This window comes from Glycine soja, chromosome 18, assembly GCF_004193775.1.
Source record: "Glycine soja cultivar W05 chromosome 18, ASM419377v2, whole genome shotgun sequence".
Taxonomy (NCBI): domain Eukaryota; kingdom Viridiplantae; phylum Streptophyta; class Magnoliopsida; order Fabales; family Fabaceae; genus Glycine; species Glycine soja.
In genome coordinates, this window is record NC_041019.1 from 25,010,310 (window position 1) to 25,029,582 (window position 19,273).

General features: G+C 31.2%; 2 protein-coding genes across 3 annotated transcripts; one reads left to right on the top strand and one right to left on the bottom strand.

Annotated features, from left to right (window-relative positions):
• The first annotated feature begins 1,915 nt into the window (after positions 1 to 1,915).
• On the top strand, positions 1,916 to 9,728 carry LOC114397500 (nucleobase-ascorbate transporter 11-like). The gene is made up of 10 exons (XM_028359557.1): positions 1,916 to 3,311; positions 4,023 to 4,120; positions 4,216 to 4,386; positions 4,672 to 4,772; positions 5,700 to 5,835; positions 6,048 to 6,098; positions 6,740 to 7,027; positions 7,723 to 7,957; positions 8,177 to 8,457; positions 9,214 to 9,728. The coding sequence occupies exons 1-10, from the start codon at positions 2,591 to 2,593 to the stop codon at positions 9,433 to 9,435; spliced, it is 2,304 nt and encodes a 767-aa protein (XP_028215358.1). The 5' UTR covers positions 1,916 to 2,590; the 3' UTR covers positions 9,436 to 9,728.
• An 864-nt stretch (positions 9,729 to 10,592) lies between these two features.
• LOC114394666 (putative U-box domain-containing protein 50) lies at positions 10,593 to 18,553 on the bottom strand. Of its 2 annotated transcripts, XM_028356336.1 has the most exons (8): positions 18,351 to 18,553; positions 18,146 to 18,258; positions 17,639 to 17,763; positions 15,608 to 16,049; positions 15,042 to 15,182; positions 13,487 to 14,026; positions 11,480 to 12,151; positions 10,593 to 10,966 (listed from the first exon to the last, which is right to left on the bottom strand). In XM_028356336.1, the coding sequence occupies exons 1-8, from the start codon at positions 18,514 to 18,516 to the stop codon at positions 10,769 to 10,771; spliced, it is 2,397 nt and encodes a 798-aa protein (XP_028212137.1). In that variant the 5' UTR covers positions 18,517 to 18,553; the 3' UTR covers positions 10,593 to 10,768. The 2 variants fall into 2 exon arrangements, with proteins under 2 accessions (XP_028212137.1, XP_028212136.1); XM_028356335.1 differs by having other exon boundaries at positions 18,146 to 18,553.
• Between the last annotated feature and the right edge of the window lie 720 nt (positions 18,554 to 19,273).

Consider the following 19,273-nt stretch of genomic DNA (forward strand, 5'->3'; position numbering starts at 1 on the left):
TTACACAAATACCCCTGAATTTTGGTGAAATTACACAAATATCAATTGTCTTTATCTAATCCTACACTAACCTCCCTTATTTAAAAATATATACACTGACTATTCCTTATGCGTTATACATTAATCCCTCTTAGTTTTGAAAAATATACACTAACATCCTCTTAATTATTTAAAAAACACTACATTGAACTCCCGATGTAAAGTTTGATTAAATATTAAAAAAAAATGAAATATTTACGATATTTTACAAAATCTCAGAAAAAATGTGTCATTTTACTCATATTTTGAAAAAGAAAGACGTATAATAAGTGATTTGTTCTGCACTATTATGCTACGGGTCTGTCTACATAAACATTATACTACTACTTAAAAATCTTTTTTCAAATTCAGGCTTCAAGCCTCTCGCTAGATATGCTTTTGGTAAATTTGTCAATCCACTTGAAGTTTGATTTAGTGACTAAGCGCATTTGTCTTCTAACATACACTTCCTTGAACTTCAAAATTAAGCTCCAATTAACTCCTTCAACTCCAATTTCCATTTCTACAAAATATAAACAAAATAACTAAGATGTAATTCACAAATTTAACACTAATTGAGCGGATAAAAGTAAGATATTTGCCTAAAAATTTATGTAACAATTAAATATTTAAGGCAATTATCAAGTGTCATACACAAAAGTTAGTTGCTCGACTTGTTTGATGCAGTACAAAATTTCGAGATAGTGTGTAGGGTCATTGGGGGTGATGTTAATTGCTTTAGTACTTGAAGTCTCAACATGTGTTTGGTACGATCTAAAACAGTGAAAAAAGTTGTTGACAGGAAAAAAAAGTTATTGGTACTGTTGAAGCTGTTATTAGTTTGTTATCGGTAGCGTTTTTATTTTCAACTAATTTTAATTTTCTCCTTTTATTCTAAATAATTTTAAAAATATATAATCAACTATTACAAATAACTCCGTATTTCTTTTATAATTTTATTATAAACAATGGTTTTTTACACAATTAAAACATAACAAATTATCTTAAAACAACTTTTCATTTTGCATATTTAAACATAAAACTTATCACAGATAATCAATTATAATAATAAGTAAACATCAAAATAATAATTTTTCATAATTAATCCAAACATTGAATATAGTTTCTAGAGGTCGTTGCATTAGATTGGGTTAACAAGAACTAAGCAATATCCTCCACACACCACGAATAATTGATTGACACGAGAAAAATAAAGCTTACACTTCCTAGTTCCTACCCCATGATAGAAAATAAAAACTTTCGTACTTCATTGGCGAGAGGCTCTTCGCTATGCGAAGGTATAGGGAAGGGATGTTGTACCCTATGATAAAAAATAATATAATAAAATATGGAGAGCTTAAATTTCACATGCGATTTGGTGATGCTTAAAGTTATGAAAGTAAACAGGCTTTATAGAAACTACATATATTCTATTTTGGAGTTGGATGAGCGCTTTACACACAGAGAGAGCCAACTTAACGTTATCTCTCACAAAAAGTCCAAATATATCTATTAATGCCCAAGTAACGCTCTTGAAATAGGGCGGTTAAACCATTCAATGATTCAAAAGTCAAAACAATATAATAATAGAGGATGTTGATAAGATATTAATTAAATAATTAAAAAAATATTTATTATGTCAATTATAAGAGAACATATAAAAATTTATGGATAACATAATTTTTTGTCTTTCAATAAAAATATTTTTATTTTTATTTTTTTAATCAATATTCTTGTCACACTAGTTAGTATTGAATAATAATAATAATCCACTTCAAACTCTTTTTCCAACAACGCCAATTGGATTGGGACCTACTAATTAAATTCTCTGTTTTCCACCGCATAATCATCATTGTAATAATGTAACAAAGCAATTGAATTACTCCACTTCACTTCATGAGTCTCCCCGAAATAAATACTGAGAGGAATAATAAGAATAAGAAACTTCAATTTGAAGCAAAGTGACGCATTAGTTTCCTTTATTATTAGTTCCTTAAAGAATATTAGGAGTAAAAAGCACATAAAAAAATTAACCCGAAGGTTCAACCTGCAGTAGTGTTAATGTGTTATGTAACGTTACTCTTCACATTTGAAAATTCAGCTTGAAACTTAGCTAGCTAGGTCCTTTGTCAACATCAAGAGGCCATGCCAGAAAGACGTTTATGTGATTAAGGTCACACACTCACATTCACGCTTTCCTTTGAAAGCAACTTGCGAGCTGCAATGAGTTGAAGTGAAGATAAGATATGTCTCTGAGTCTGAGTCAATGTGTTGTTCACTGTATTTCCCTTCAACACTAACCGTTAATCGCTACACCAATGCACGTTGTTGTTGTTGTGATGGTTTTCTTTCCTTGTCTTTTCGCCATATACTGTTCCTTTGCTTCTACTCTCTCACTCTCCGGAGTTTAGCTCTTTGCTGTGATGTGAAGTGAAGCCTCTGGGTTGGTTCCTTCACGTTGCAAAGTTTTCATCTTTGTTCTTTGTACTATATTGGGTTGAATTGAACTCTTGGATTGTCAGTGCCCAACTTTGAAAGAAAGGAAAAGAAACAAGTGAAAGAAAACGGTTCAATGGAAACCGGGTCGAGTTCGGAGTTCTTAGATAGGGGAAAGGCTATGAGGGATGGCACTGGCAAGAGACATGATGTTAGTGATGCAAAAGTTGAGCCCTTTGTGCCAAGAAGTGATCACAATCCTAAAGAGTTGAAGTCATGGGCAAAGAGAACTGGGTTTGTGTCTGATTACTCTGGGGAAGCTGGGACTAGTGCTAATGAGAATTTTGATAGTGTTGGGTTTGATGTGAAGAGTGTTGATGATCAGAGAGAAGGAGGGTCCTCTCCCACGATAGAGATTGATCCGGTGCTGGGGTTGGCAAGGCCTAATCGGGACAATGAGATTGAGCCGGTTTTTGTGTCCAAGCATCGAGTCATAAGGGGTGAGAATGATAGAGTTTTGAGGTCAAAGGATGTGTGGAATGGAGCAGTGGGGAGCCAAAACCAGAGAAGGAAAATTGGGGATGAGCCTGGTTTGGCTTTGGCTGGTGATGGTGACAAGAAAGTTGGGTTAAGAGGGAATGGTGATGCTAATGGAATGACGGTGAGCACGAATCATGATAGTAATAGCCATGGAGTTTCTGCGGTTGCTCCTTTGCCAGAGCAGAAGAAGGAAGAGGAAGGGGTAGCTGAAGGAGATGTTAAGGTGAATCTGTTTCCGGAGGGGGAGGAATCTTCTGGAAGAGAGTGGCAGGGATCATCTGGATTGAAGTACAGTATCACAGAAAATCCGGGTCTTGGTTAGTTTCAATTCAATTTTATGTTTCTCACATCTAAGTTAGAGAGCTAATTTGGATAATTTTAAACAAATTCTGCTTTGTTTAATTTGAATTTGTGTGAAAAAAATTTGTCCAAGTCTTATGCCTTAGCCTGATGGCAACATAGTATATTCTAATCAATTTCATTAATCATATGATCTTTGAACGGCATAGTATTATTTTTTCTGCACTGTAACTTTCTGATATATATGTAGTAATGTTATCAGCTTCTGCGTGATTGGGTATTCACAAATCACAAGACCAAAAGTCTGTTCAATTATAAGCTGGAGATTGGTCCCCAAGTTTAAGTCTACACATTATGAATTTTAATAATCTAGTTTCATTTTTTTTTTAAATTAGTTTGTTGATGATGCATACCATATGTTATTTAGATTTGAGCATGAATGCCATCAAATTGGTTTGAGTATTGTTCAACATAACAGGGTTAAAGACAAGTAGAGTAGTAATTAAAGTGAAAGAGAGAGAGAGGAAATGCCTCTAGCTATTTATCAAGTTGTGTTTGATGGAGAGCTCTGTGAATCTCCCCATTTCCCATTTTTATTAACAAATCACTTTCACAATTACTATGATATTATCTCATAAGTAGCAATTAAAGTTAATTAGCTAAATCCTGCTTCTATGACTTGCTAAAAACGTTATTACTTCTTTTGATTAACGTATCTTTAACTGCAGTACCTCTTATCTATTACGGCCTGCAGCACTACCTATCATTGGTTGGCTCGCTAGTATTAATCCCATTAATCATGGTACCAACCATGGGTGGAACAGATGTAAGATATGCCTTTATATAATGACCCTAGAAAAATTGATATAATACCTTTCCATATTCATTTGTATTCACTTGCATATCAATCAATGATGACAGAACGATACTGCTAATGTAATTTCGACAATGCTGTTTCTTTCTGGCATCACAACGATACTGCATTCCTACTTTGGCACCCGACTACCTTTAGTTCAAGGGAGCTCATTTGTGTATTTGGCACCGGCATTGGTTATCATAAATGCTGAAGAATTTCGAAATCTTACACATCACGTAAGTTCAATGACTGACAGAAAATGTTAATTCGTTGTCCTTAAGCTCTTTCAGGCTTGTACAATTACATCAAGTAATCTAAATCCTGGTACTTCATTATTTGAATCACCAGAAGCATTTTTCCTTTTTGCTTCTTTCTGCATTGGTGCATCTATCAGAGTTCTCTGTTTTGGACCAACCCAGTGAAGGGAATTGTTGTTCATAAGTCACATTTAACTTTGATTAATCTTCTTCTGGTTGGTAACTATTTCTAGCTTCCATATTAATGCCTGCTTATAACTGCAGAAATTTAGGCACATAATGAGGGAACTCCAGGGAGCTATAATTGTTGGCTCAATATTCCAATGTATCCTGGGACTTAGTGGTTTGATGTCTCTTCTTCTCAGGTAACAAAGAGTTGCATGTGATCTTTCTCGTGTTCACCAGAGCTTGATAAATTTCTGGTGGAAAAGAAATATCTTTCGTCTTTTCATTTTATGTTTAAAATATCTTTATCTTTGTTAGTTCTCTAAGTTGCTACATTGTTAAATAATTAATATAAATGTGTATATCATCTATTAACATAATAGATAAACAGATGAATAATCTCATGTTTTCAATATTTCTTGTAGAATCATCTGAATTTAAACTTTAAAGCCTTTATGTTAAAATTTTGTCATGGAAATATACATATCTTTAGCTCTTGACACAATGCTGCATATTTTCCAACTTCCTAGAATAGTAACATGACCAACACACTCTGCTTCCCTTTATGAGAAATCTAGTTACATAATACACTCATTGGTGATCATGCAACACTGAAGCCTTGTTTTTGGTCATTTAGGTGGCAACCCTTAAATTGCAAATAAATCATATTTTGTGCAGCCTGATTAACAAGGCACGCAAAATTGACAAGTAATTAAACTTTTTGGTATTCATTTATTCTCTCTTACATGGATCTTAAAATATGTAGCATAGTTTAGATATCTAGAAAAGAATAATTAGGAATAGAATAAGCCTATGCAATTATAGGGGCATTTGATTTGGTAGAGCTTCTAGAGAGCTTTGTTGAGCTTATAAATGTGCCTTATGATATGACCGTCTTATAAACTCAATTTATCTTATTTCAATAATCTCATTTTATTAAATAAATGTTTAATTAATTTTTTTTATTAATTTAAACGTCTCCTTAAATCAGTTAATATGGTGTGAGTTTATGTTGGTGATGAAGTGAACACAAAAGCTACTGAAATTTTATCTGAGGAGAGCTATTAAGACTTTAGTCTAATGTGTTAATTCTTTGCAATTTTATAACAACTTGTTATGACTTCTAGGATAATCAACCCAATTGTGGTGGCTCCAACTGTTGCTGCTGTAGGTTTAGCATTCTTCAGCTACGGCTTTCCACAAGCTGGAACATGCATAGAAATTAGCATTCCGCAGATAGCATTAGTTCTATTATTCACACTGGTGAGTCACGACCTAAGCATTTCAAGCAGCACTGATATAGAATAATCCGATGCATGAAAAGTCTTTGAAATGACTGTAAAGTTCCTTCTTGTAATATTAAAAAGGCTGTCTGTGTTTGTCTCTTGTAAAAAAATTATTGGCTTTTGTCCTTTAAATGGTTTCAGTTGTTTTCTGAAACTCATATCTTTGTTTCTTTTATTTCTTATTTGAAGCATCTTCGAGGAATATCTATTTTTGGACACCACACATTTCGAATTTATGCTGTAAGTATCTTGAATTAACATGTTCCTCTTATTTTGATTTTTTTAAGGCATGGAATACATTACATATAATTTTTGTGCTTTCTAGTTTAGATGATTCACTTTCTCTGACAGGAATTCATAAACAAGTTAGCTTGCCGTGCTTATCTTGCATGTTGAAAATCATTCATATAAAAAGTAATGAATACTTTTCTGGTTTCATTGTGTTTGATCATCCTTTCAAAACACAAACAGTCTCACACCACACACTGTGAGGAAAGAAAAGAAGATAACTTTAGCTTAATGACTTGTGTGATCAAACTCGTCAATATCTGTGGAGCCAGTTTATATTGAAGGCTAATCATGAAATCTTATGTCAATATCACATTAAAGTTTAAAACAGTTAGAACTCTTTGGCAAGGCTCCAGGTTTGTCGTGAGGAAATTGAAGTTATACACACTCTGATTGACATTTCCTTGGTCATCTTTGATTTACTAAGTAATAAGTGTAGGAGATAAATAAGTTAAATTAGAGGAAAAAAATAAACGATTGTATACTTCATCATCATTTGTGTCAATTAGTTGAGAACTTAGATTGCTACGTTTTCCTTTATTACATGTGGATATACTAACAAAATGTGTTGACAAACTTCTGAATATTTGCAGGTTCCCTTGAGTGTTACATTAACTTGGATATATGCGTCCTTTTTAACAGCTGGGGGAGCTTATAACTACAAAGGATGCAATCCCAATATCCCAAGTTCAAACATTTTGACTGATGCATGCAGAAAGCATGCTTATACCATGAAACATTGCAGGACTGATATATCCAACGCACTGTTAACTTCTGCATGGCTCAGAATTCCTTACCCTTTACAGTGGGGTTTTCCTATTTTCCATTTTAGGACTTGCATAATCATGACCGTAGTGTCGCTGGTTGCCTCTGTGGATTCAGTAAGTACATTGTTTAAATGCTTGCAAGTGCAAAATATCATCTGCTTAGTATTATGACTCCCACAACTAACAGAATAGGAAGCTTGATATGGCATGAAGCTTTCTCACGTCTTTTGGGTTAATCGGTACATTCTGTGAGTTATCTTAAAAGTGGTGGTAATGTTGACTTATGAATCTCACATTAGGTAGAACGGGAAACTCAATGAGATACTTAAATCACAGGGCTGTCTATCTAGATTGAGAAATTCAAAAGGGGCCGCAAAACTAGTGAAATGTTAAAAGATATTTTGTATTTAAATTCAATAAAGTGACATACATACACAGAATTATTAAAGTGACATACATACACATAGATATTTTGTATCAGAAAGGTTGTTAGAGAAATATTAGTGTTACAATCTTTATTATTTGTTAAAATTGATTGGAAATCACAAAATTGTATAGGTCTTACTACTATGATGTGTGTTAGAAAGGATGTGTTAGCGAGTGTGATGCTACTGTTCAAGTGATATCTTCGAAGTCCAAACGTTTTTAAACCTTAGGATGAATTTTTATGTTGAAAGCAAGGATCAAATATGATCCGGGAAGAAACTAAAATTGTAAAACCGATGTTGAAAGTATCCAACTTTCAAGTTCAATAGTTCTAAACCGATGTTAAAAGCTTTTTTTTGTAGTAGTAACATGTTGGTTTCCAGGTTGGAACTTATCATTCTACATCACTGCAAGTCAATTTGAGGCCTCCAACTCCAGGAGTTGTGAGCCGAGGAATTGCATTGGAGGGTTTCTGTAGTATATTGGCTGGTCTTTGGGGTTCCGGAACTGGATCAACCACCTTGACAGAAAATGTTCACACAATTGACACAACAAAGGTGGCAAGTCGGAGGGTGGTGGAACTTGGAGCAGCTTTCATGATTCTCTTCTCCTTTATGGGTAAATCAACAAAACTTAATGACACAAACCATAATTTGATATCAAAATATTAAACAGCCTTTTCATTTTGCTACTTGGTATATTAACTAGTGATATGACCAAATTGAAGTATATTATTGGAGAGTAATCCTTACTTTATAAACTGATTTTGTAGAATTGATTTAGGCCAAACCCCAAATTGTAAGACACTTTAATTCAATTTCTCATATTATTTTGTAGGAAAAGTGGGTGCTCTTATTGCTTCCATTCCACAGGGCTTGGCTGCTTCTGTACTGTGTTTCATTTGGGCTCTTATAGCAGCTTTGGGCCTTTCAAACTTACAGTATGGTCAATGTACCAGCTTCAGGAACATGACAATAGTTGGTGTTTCGTTGTTCCTTGGTCTATCAATCCCTGCCTATTTTCAACAATACAAGCCTCAAACCAGTCTGATACTGCCTGCTTACCTGGTACCTTATGGGGCTGCATCTAGTGGACCATTCCATTCTGGCAATAAACAAGTAAGCACTTTCTCTATGCAGACAGCCCTTGCCTTTACTAAAAATCAAGTAGTATAAGAAGGAACATATTTCATAGGCTATATGTGAATATGCTAATAATCAAGTTGGACTAATTAAAAAGATTGCAAATAAATGACGCCACAACTTGCAATAGTGGTCGAGATGTAGTTACACCTTAAAATTTTTTATATCGTGGCTGCAACTATGATTCCAGATTGAAATTTAAAACCATACAAATATCACATAATTATCATCCATAACATTTCTATGAGCTAGTGTACAAATTTGACTTAATTACACTTTTTTATCATCATATCTCGAGGTTGACCTTCCATTTTTTTTCCACAAATTTGATCTTCCCATTCTTTTAATTGTCTAATTTTGTTTCACTTGTTAACTTGACATTCAATGATAATATTGATATGGCAGATGTGTAGACATGGATATCCTAACGTGGATGAATGATCACATTAGCATTTATATTAAATATTGAATGTCCAATTATCTGATAGACCAAAATTGTACAATTTAAAGATAAATAGGGGGATATAGACCAAAATTGTACCATTAAAAGCTAAATAGGGGATCAAATTCGGAAAAAGAATGGGAAGATCAAATTCGAAAAATGATGATATCAAGGGATCGAGAGTATAATTAAGCCTACAATTTTTCATCAATTAAAATCTACTAGCTGCAATTAATTTTTTTTGGTGAAGATGAGCTAACCGTGTCATTTTTATCCTCCCAATGTTTCAGCTTGATTTTGCAATCAATGCTCTTATGTCCTTAAACATGGTGATTACACTTTTGGTGGCATTCATACTGGACAACACTGTCCCGGGAAGTAAACAAGAACGAGGGGTGTATATATGGTCACGAGCTGAAGATATTGCAACTGATCCTTCTCTGCAATCCGCATATTCTTTGCCAAAGAAAATTGCTAGGTGTTTCCGTTGGGCGAAATGTTTGGGAGTCTGAATATTAGGCTATGTCTGATTTCTTCTATTCATGGACTCATGATAACATTCACTTCTGATCCCTAGAGCTTAGAAGATATTGAAGCTCATGAAGAATAAAAACAAATAATCTTGGATTTAGTCACTGCAAGGCCAAATAGGAAATAGTTTAGCACTGATTATGCTTGTGAATTCTATAGCTGTTTCACATAGGTCAATGTGATCTGAAAACAAAACAATGGAGAAATTATTGTACTTGTACATTTATATATTTTATAATCAATCAATGGTTCAATTTTTGTAGTTCCAGTTTGATATTTGGGGTTGAAATGAATCACCGGCAATTGAAAATAATGCAGCAAATCTATATTTGTAGCCTTTAGGCTCAACCTTCCACTGATATGCTAATAGTATATTTGAGGATATGGATTGGTTCATCAAAGCAAAATGGAGATATAATCCCTGCCCGCAGTTAATTGTTTTCGCTTTTAAATAGTAGTAGTTGAATTATTTTATCTTAGCCTTTGACATATAGAAGTGAAGAATACCATTCGACCATGATTATAGTCAATAAACCCGCTTAAGGGTAATTACTTGTTAGAAATACCTAAGTAAGCTTAAGAGGTGTATTACCTAATTGGTTATCAAAACGTGCAGACCTATAGACCTCAAGTCCAGTAAGATCAATATATAAAGGGGAGAACTCAGCATGTAAGAGGACTGATTCATTCTTGAATATCCACTATATATCATCAACAATTTTGAACCGAAACATTATTTGAACGTTGGAGTACCTTTTGTATATATCCTCGCTCTTTTGGACTCACACACGGGAGATTTCGACAAGGGACCATTAGAGAAGACCCTTCGGCATAAGGGTTAGTATCCAGTCTATTTGTAACAGGAACAAAAATATTTTTGTGTTATATTCTACATATTTTCAAATTAATTGTGATATTTTTGAAATAAATAAATTTAGTTATACTATTTTAAAAATTAAAAAAATTCAATTTATATTTGTTATTTTATTTAAATTTAAAATACTCTTACAATATATAAAATTCTTACCGAATAAAAAAAAACAATAGTTTTCCTTAGTATGTCTATTTGGTGTTAATATTATAATTAAATTATACAAATTTTATTATCATGGTACGTAAGTATATATGACCAAACAAGTCAACAAAAAATGATTTAATTAGTAAAGATATCCTTCGTATCTCGTAAGGGCTTGAGTTTCAATTCTGGTACCAATATAAAGATCTTGGTGGGTAGCTATAAATAATTTTGTAAAGTTTACCTTAAACTTAACCCACTGAAACTTTTAATTTTAATGAAAAGATGTGCAGTATTAATTAATTTGCAACTTTAGCTGATCTCTTGCCTTGCCAGTCCTCAATTAGGGAACGGAGGGTATGATTAGGGGTAAGTAATTTGTGCTTCAGCTTCAGGTTTTTGGGTGATATGTCATGCCCCGATTGCAACCACTCTTCTATTGCTTCTAGCTCATAAGAAAATCCATCTGCTGCTATATGTGGATTTTTCATTATTCTCTGCAGTGTACATGGCAAAAATGCAATCTTTATTATGCTTGTAAAAATACAATCTTAAAAAAAATGCTTCCAAAATAAAAGTGTAATGTCTTTATAAGAAAGAGACTGGTATAAAATATTTTACTTTTATCAATTAATTAAAAATTACTTTAAATACAATTTTTAAAATAATTATTATAAAACTTAATAATTTCAATTATATCACAATTTATAATTAGATTATAAATTTCTATTAAATTATTTTAAGAATAGTTTCACATCCAATTTTATTTCCAAATAAAAATTTGACACCGAAGTCTTTAAAAAAAACAATTTGTAAATGCAATTGCAGCCACAAGGTCAAGATTTATGTGTTCATTGTCATGATTTGTGGCCGCATTCATCCACAATTCCCTATAATATAAAGAAAATACCATGAAATTGTCACTGAAATTTAAAACCTTATTTATCAATGTTTTCAAAAATAAATAAAATAACCTTAAATAAATAAATAAAATAAACTTGGACACTAACCTGAAGGATAGGGCAAATGAAAACACTAGGCACATGGGTAGAATCTTGTCCATGTACGTTTCCCCCATTTATATTCCTCCATCCTTCCCTAGCAACCATGTCATCACCCTTTTTTCTGATCTCATTGAGCTCCTCCACGACTCTTGTTATGCTCATTTCTCCATTGGGCTCACAATTCATGGACATGCACCGCATAGCTAAGCCCATAACATCTCTTGCCACATCAAATGGCCATTGCTCACCAATCTCATCAAAACAAGCCTCTGTATCCATTGTCACCAAATTTCTTCTTCCATTCAATAGATTTTGCAATAAAACCCCTATTGCCTTCATATCTGATGAATTATCATTACACTCTTCACTGCACCCATGAAGCCCAAAACCTGTTATTTTTGCAACAAGATTGCAATCTAGGAGGATTTTGGATGGAGAAGGATGACAATGAACAATGGGCTTGGGCTGAGCTGCATTTAGAAAGCCCAACCCTGAGCAAACTTCTATGGCTATCCTTATGCAATCACGCCAACTTAAGACCCGGTTTTTGCTCTTGCAAAATAGCATTTCTTCCAAGCTGCCATTGTTCATGTATTCCAATACTAAGCATTTGGGCTCAGAGCAAAAGCCCAACATAGCAACCAGATGAGGTTGCCGAATTTTACCAAGATTCCTCACCTAAAAATAGTTGAATTTCATCATCAGTAAAAGTTGAAAAAAAAACAACAGAAAAAGAAAAATATTTCAATTAAAAGTACTTGAAACTGAAACAAAATACAACACTAAAACCACTTTATGCTTCCTAATTTTAATTGAACTCTTCTATTGAGGGTGTTTATAGTAAAACTAATTCACATGTAAGTTAAAAACTTATAAGCTGATTAAAAACTTATAAATTAGAAATTAGGATCTAAAAGCTAAACTAGTTGATTGAATTAAAAATATTTATGAAGTTAACTAATAAGTTAGTTGATAAATATAAAATGACATAAAAGTGACAAGAGTGCAAAAGAGTTTCTAAAAGGTAAAAAGAAAAAAATCTAAGTAAAGAAGTAAGAACAAAAATCAAAAAGGAAAAAAAAAACTACTAACTTATAAAATAAATCATTTGTTGAAATAGCATCTAAAAATAAGATAGAAACTAATAAAATAGTATATCTAACAAGCTTATTTTAATTTAACAACTTATAGACTATTAGAGCGACTTCCCCAAACAAACTCTAAATTATTCAACAATATGATATACAATATACCTTTTCATTTGTATTTTCTAAATAATTCATGTTAATCATGTGACTGTTCAAAAATAGGAAGCACCAGAGGTAGGAATTTGTTTTTAGGATTGTGTCTATTGTCGTTATATAATAGGCTTCTTTTTCTACCTTTCAACATTAATTAACAAATATGGATCTAACTCCTTCAAAGTAAGAGTAAGTAATCATAGTCGTTGATGAAAAAATCAGTAATCAATATTATGCACGTATACATAACAAATCATGAACGTGGTGAAATATCAATGATTGATTTTTTTATTCACGATGTATTTTATTTTTACTCACTTTAAAAGGCTTCTGACAAGTAATGTCCTTGTTATATTCAAATTTATTCATGATAATTTTCAACTTAATGTTTGATTTAAGGTGTTTTTACTGTGCTTCTACAGTTAAAGAAAGAATCCCAACAAGCTGTTAATTAATAATGGTGTACATATTTTTTTTATATTATAGTGTATTTTTTTTAACAGAGAGATATTTTCGTTCATGTTTATTATAATATTTTTTATACTATTAATATTATTGTCCAACCATATATAAACAGGGGAGGAATCAACTTATTCTAAGATTAATTTTTTTAATTTTTTTTTCATTTTCATTATTTATTTTTAATGATTATAATGAGTAGTGAATCTTTATTATTATATTTAGAAAAATTAATGATTAAGATAAAAAAATAAATCTTCTTAAAATTATTCTTGGAACATAACACAGTAAGTTTTCATTGTGGTTTATTTACCTTGGCTTGGAAATCTAGTTGGGACAAGTCAGGAACATGATTGAGCATCTTGATTGCAACAGTGGAATGATTAATTTGTCCTCTGTACACATTGGTCCAATTCCCATCCGATTTCAACCTCATTTGCTCTGAAAAGTTTTGGGTGGCTAAGGTGATCTCCTCCTTTGTGTACTCCCTCAAACCACAACCCTTTTCTATCAGCCTACACTCATTCTTGTGGCATCTTTTTCTCTGAAAAAATTCAATGCTTCTATTCATTGCATTCCTTTGTTTCCTTAGACCATCCATCTCCATAAGCATCTCTGTCTTTTCAGCCAATGCCTTCCCTAGTTTGGTTTCAGCTTGTGGCACTGCCAATGTGTAAATATGAAGCCTGTTTAGGAGCTCTGATTGTTGCTCTGCCACTAAACTAAGCTTTTTCTTGCTATCCTCAATATCCATTTTAATTTTGTGAAATTGTTCTTTTTCTGCATCCAGATCCTTCCTCAGTTCTTCCTTTCTTGTCACTTCTTCCTTTATTAGATATTCAAGTTCTTCTTCCTGCAACAAGAATTAATGATAACTTTTGTGATGAGAATATGGGTGAAACTTGTTGAAGTGTTCAAGAGAAGTATATTTATTTTTAGATCAGTATGAAAAAATTAGTTTTAACATAATTAATTAATCAAGATATATATCCAAATTAATTTTAATTAAAAAAATTAAATTAAAATCTGCTTTAAAGAGGAGAAGTTGATTATAGTTAATAAATGCTATAAGCAAACTCTCTAATGCATTATTTTAAATGAATTTAATTGGAATGTTGATAGTATACATTTTTTTACATCATCAAGTAAAATGTCACATATTTAAAATGTTTGAATCATATTCTAAAAGTTATAATTACTTTAAAAGTTATAGTACCATATATTGTGAATATTGATTGACAATGTATAAAAGTTTACATTGATAATATATAATAATTAAACTTATTTTATATTAGTTGAAATTATCAAAAATAATTAAATTTGTAACTTTCATGTCTAACAAATCTTATTTAATTTTATAAATTTTAATAAATTTTAATTAATATAAAATATGTTAAATAAAATATTATAGAATATATTCCTATTTTTTTCTTCATAGTTTGTCAAAAGGATAGAAGTAAAATACTACAATTATAGATTTCATAATATTCTCTTAGTATAATTTTAATTGTCCGATAAGAAAAAAAAACTTCTAAAATAATTATTATTTTAATTTTTTTAATATAACATTAATTATTTTTATTATTATTTATATTCTTTATATAATAATGGTGAACTATAAAATCTAAAAATAATTAATGATAATATAAGATTAATTATATAAAATTATTATTTATTTATTTATTATTTTATTTCTTTAATTTTAATACACAACAATTATTTTAGTAAGGAGGGAGTATATTTTAACCCAAAAGCTGAAGGATAATAAATGAGTCTTTCAGTTATGTGTTCTCATCTAATAATCTATTTCGAATCAATTTACTAATCATGCCTGAGTTTTTAATAAAAACAACAATAAATGTTATTACCCGACGGTTACACAAATAAATAGCCCATTCAGCTTTTTCATGTCTCTCCCAATTGGCCTCGTCTTCTTTCCTTTTTAATTGGATGGTTCTGTAAGCTTCATTCACTTTATCTTTGAGTATGTCAATATTTTCTGCGGCACTCTGAGTTGATATTCAATTTGGACAATATGTTGATGAGTCTACTATGTGACATAATGATTAATGAGAAACAAAATAAAAGAAAACCAAACCAAAACGAAAGAATGTTCTTAATTAAATTAACAGTACAATTAGTAATGAAGGCCATATAATTAAAGTCAGATTGGATGAGTTTTTCACCAAGTGCCTCTTAGAAAATATAAATATTTGTTTGTTAATTATAATTAATTTATATACCTCAACTTTCCACTAGAAGTTAAAAAAAGTATTTTTTTTAAAACTTACATACATAATTAATTTTGGCTTAGACGAAAAATTTAGTTTATTTTATCGCTTTATTTTCTTTTATTCTCCTATGGTGTCTTTTAAAGAAGTTTTCTTTTCTGTACCAAAAAAAAAAAAAGAATTCATAAAAATGATTTAGTTACCATGTTATTCGAACTGTTACGTTCTTTGACATATGGCTCAATTGGGTTAAAGTGGGAAACATGGTTGTCTTGGCCAGAACTTCCTTCCTCCAAATTTAAAGACATTAACTCCTGCGCATAATTTTCAATTTCTTGGAAACTAAATTTCCATTCGTTTTGGTTAAGATACGGCTCGAAATTTGTTGAAGATGATGATGGTGCGCAAGAACTTCTATGTTGGGTGTCAATGGTTTTATCAAAGAACATTCTCTCTAGCCAATCTATACAATTTATCTTATCTCTCATGCTGGCAATCTTGAACCCATTATCATCCTCCATGATTATCTCGTCATTCTTCACTCGAGGTGTAACTTGTTTCCCTCCAAAGATAACGAACAACTCACAAAAGGGTGGCTTGTGCTGATTAACGTAGAACAATCCGTTAACGTCAACTTCCGATTTCCTAAACCAGAAAAAAGAAAGTGATAAAAGTCATTGAATTGTTAGACTTTTATGTTTAATAATTAATTAACGTGTACTAATATTATAAATAATTATATTAATTATTTATCATCGGATTTATTTTATATATTTAAAATTAATTGAGCTTATTAAATTATTAAATAAGATTATACCATATAAATTTAAATAAATATATATCACGGTTGATTCATTAAGAGATAATAAGAATTATTTTAAGTTTATCTTTTTAAAAAAATGCTTTAGGAAGGGATATATAATGAATCTAAGTATTTATTTTAATTCTTAACAATCTAACATGACCCAAATCATAATTAATTCTTTTAGAGTTACCCTTCATCCTTATTATTTATTTTCTTTTTCTTGAGATCTAATGGTTACAATAAGTAATTAATCTTAACCATTAAATTTCAAGAAAATGAAAGATAAGAATGAAGAATAAATTTAAAAGAGATATTATATATATATATAAAAGAATTAGGGGTGGGGATAGGGACGTAACAGGAAAGTTAAAGGAAAAGGAAAGCAAATAAAAATAATGAGGAATATAAAGGGACACATGACTCACACCTAAATTGTAATTAAAGTCTTACTTGATTATAGAAATGGAAGTTATGGAGCAGTAATGTAATAATTGTTAGTTTCAAATAAATAATTAATTGTACCCAAAAAATAATATAAGTATATATTGGTACCCAAAAAATAATATAAATATATATATATAGGCAGGCCTATCAGGCTTATAAAACTTTTTAATAAGCCTAAGTCTGATCTATTTAATTTAATAGGCTTTTAAAAAAGCCTGAACCTAACTTTTTAATTAAATAGGCCAGTCCAGGTCAGGCTTTATGTAGGCCAGGTCGTAAGCCCCTGTAGCCTGGTCTGGCCTATTCTCATCCCTAATAAGAATTATAGTTACTTTTAAAATAAATTAATCCCTTCTTCATATATTTATTCACATGTGTGTATGAATTTTAGTTTAAGAATAAAGAATAAAAAATTAGGGGTGACAATATAGGGTGTTGGCCCACCTATCGGCAGAAAATGATGGCACAAGTTAGGTGACTTAACCTACCAACCCACATTATTCCATCCTGTTTAACCCGTGAACCCGATAAGGTGGGACAGGTTGACTTGCTAACTTGTCATATATATATATATATATATATATATATATAAAAGTTGTCACTTAGTATTTTTTTAAGTTTATAGAATTATTTAAAAATTAAAATACATATTTATTGTTATTTTTATATTAATATTAATAAGAAAATTTATGTTAAAATCAAATTTAGGATTAACAATTAATATATGATATATCTTGTTTTATGAAATAAAATATTAATTTTCTTATTTATGATGGACCAATCCCCAATCCATCCTTAACTAGAAGGGATCAACATTTTTAGCCTACCATTATAAGATGGGTCAGCCCGTCTCAACCTCCTTTACGATCCAATAAAAAAAAAATACTAAAATAAGAATTAAAATTTTCAATATGAATTACATGCATATATATATGCACGCACGTTCTTTACTATGTAAGAAAAGAGCAAGGAAAAGAAAGAGTACAAGGAAGGCTTCATGAATGAAAATCCCATGATCAATTTCGTTATTCCTAGACCATGGATCAAGTCTATAGTGCGCTTTTCCATTGGCTCATCAAATTTCTCAACTTCAAGTGTTTCAGCTGGCACCTGCAATATATATTGAGAAATAGAACACATTAATTTACTACAAAAAGAATGTAATTGTAATAGTCATAGTTTTGTTACCACAATTTTATACGATAAAAAAAAAGAAATTTTAGTATTTAGTCGTGATTAGTCTATTGTATTGTATTATCAATTATCAATGTATTATTCCCTTAGAACAAATTAAAAAAGAAAAAGGGAAGTAATATCAAAATTTTTGGAAAATCCTTAGTTTTTTTTTTCAAAACTAGATCAGATCTTAACCGTTGATCAATTTTAATGTATAATATTTTTTATATATAAAAGATTAAAAAAAATATGAATGAATGGTGGACACTCTCCAGTTTTTTTATAATTAATTGGAGAGGATCCATAATTTCCTCACATTGTCACATAAAGCTATATACTTGGAAAGGAGCTTCTGGATTATCCTTTGCTCATGTTTCCGGATACGTTCCAGTATCTTTTCAGACGCGCCTTTTGCAGGGAGTTTTCCGACTGCAACAAAATCCCAAAACCAAAGTGATGAAACCCAATTGAACTTAAATGTAATGAAAAAGAAAATTGAGACACAAATGTAAGGAAAATACGGAGTGTGGGAACATATTTCTTGGAAGTGTTGTAATTCACATGAAGAATGACAATAGAGCAAGGATGGGAATTCCATTTCTTCATCGCCCAACTCAAAGTTTGAAATCCATCTACAATATCATAGCCAACTGCAACGTAGATTTTTTCTGTCTCGGTTGCATCCATTTGTTGAACCAAACTACCCTATCAAGAAGAAAGTGTGACACCCATGCAGTATTGTTTGTGTTGACATATTTATTAGTGTAAAAATCTCTTTGTAAAAGAAAGGGGAAAAGGTGGTCGTTGGTATATCGTCATTGTCAAGGCTTCTCTTTTATTTTTGGCGATTTTCACTAGTGTGCTTTGAATTTTCTTTTGTCACTGCTATGTAATATTCTTCAGTATCAAATGCAAAGTAATTTTGTTTTATTTTATCAGGTTTTCCTGGAGACGGCCTTTAGAATTATTTGTATTGTCTATAAAAAAATAATTTTTCTTTTTTTAGTTATAACCTACCGGTTCATTGAAAATAACTCTAACTAATCTAGAATTTGACAAAAAATAAATAAAGTCCGATAAAAACTTAATTTTTGTTAAGAATTAAACCCAAATATCACCCGAACAGTTTAACTTTAATTTCAACGTATTAATTGCTTATACACAATTACTTAATTAAAAAAAAATTATTTGTATCACTTTTCACGCTTCCCAAACTAAGCTAGGTAATATTCTTCGGTATCAATTGCATTTCAATGGTAATTTTCACGCCACTAGCAAGTGTCAAAAGCGTTCAATCAAAACTCAAGACTTGAATGCTCGCTCAATTATAGGCTAACACTCGCATAAGACTTATTTATTAAACAAAGAAAAATTGTTGATCAATCGAGGTGCAACAAAGAACCTTTATTAAAAGCTTCAAGGGAAACCAATAAAGGCTAAATCA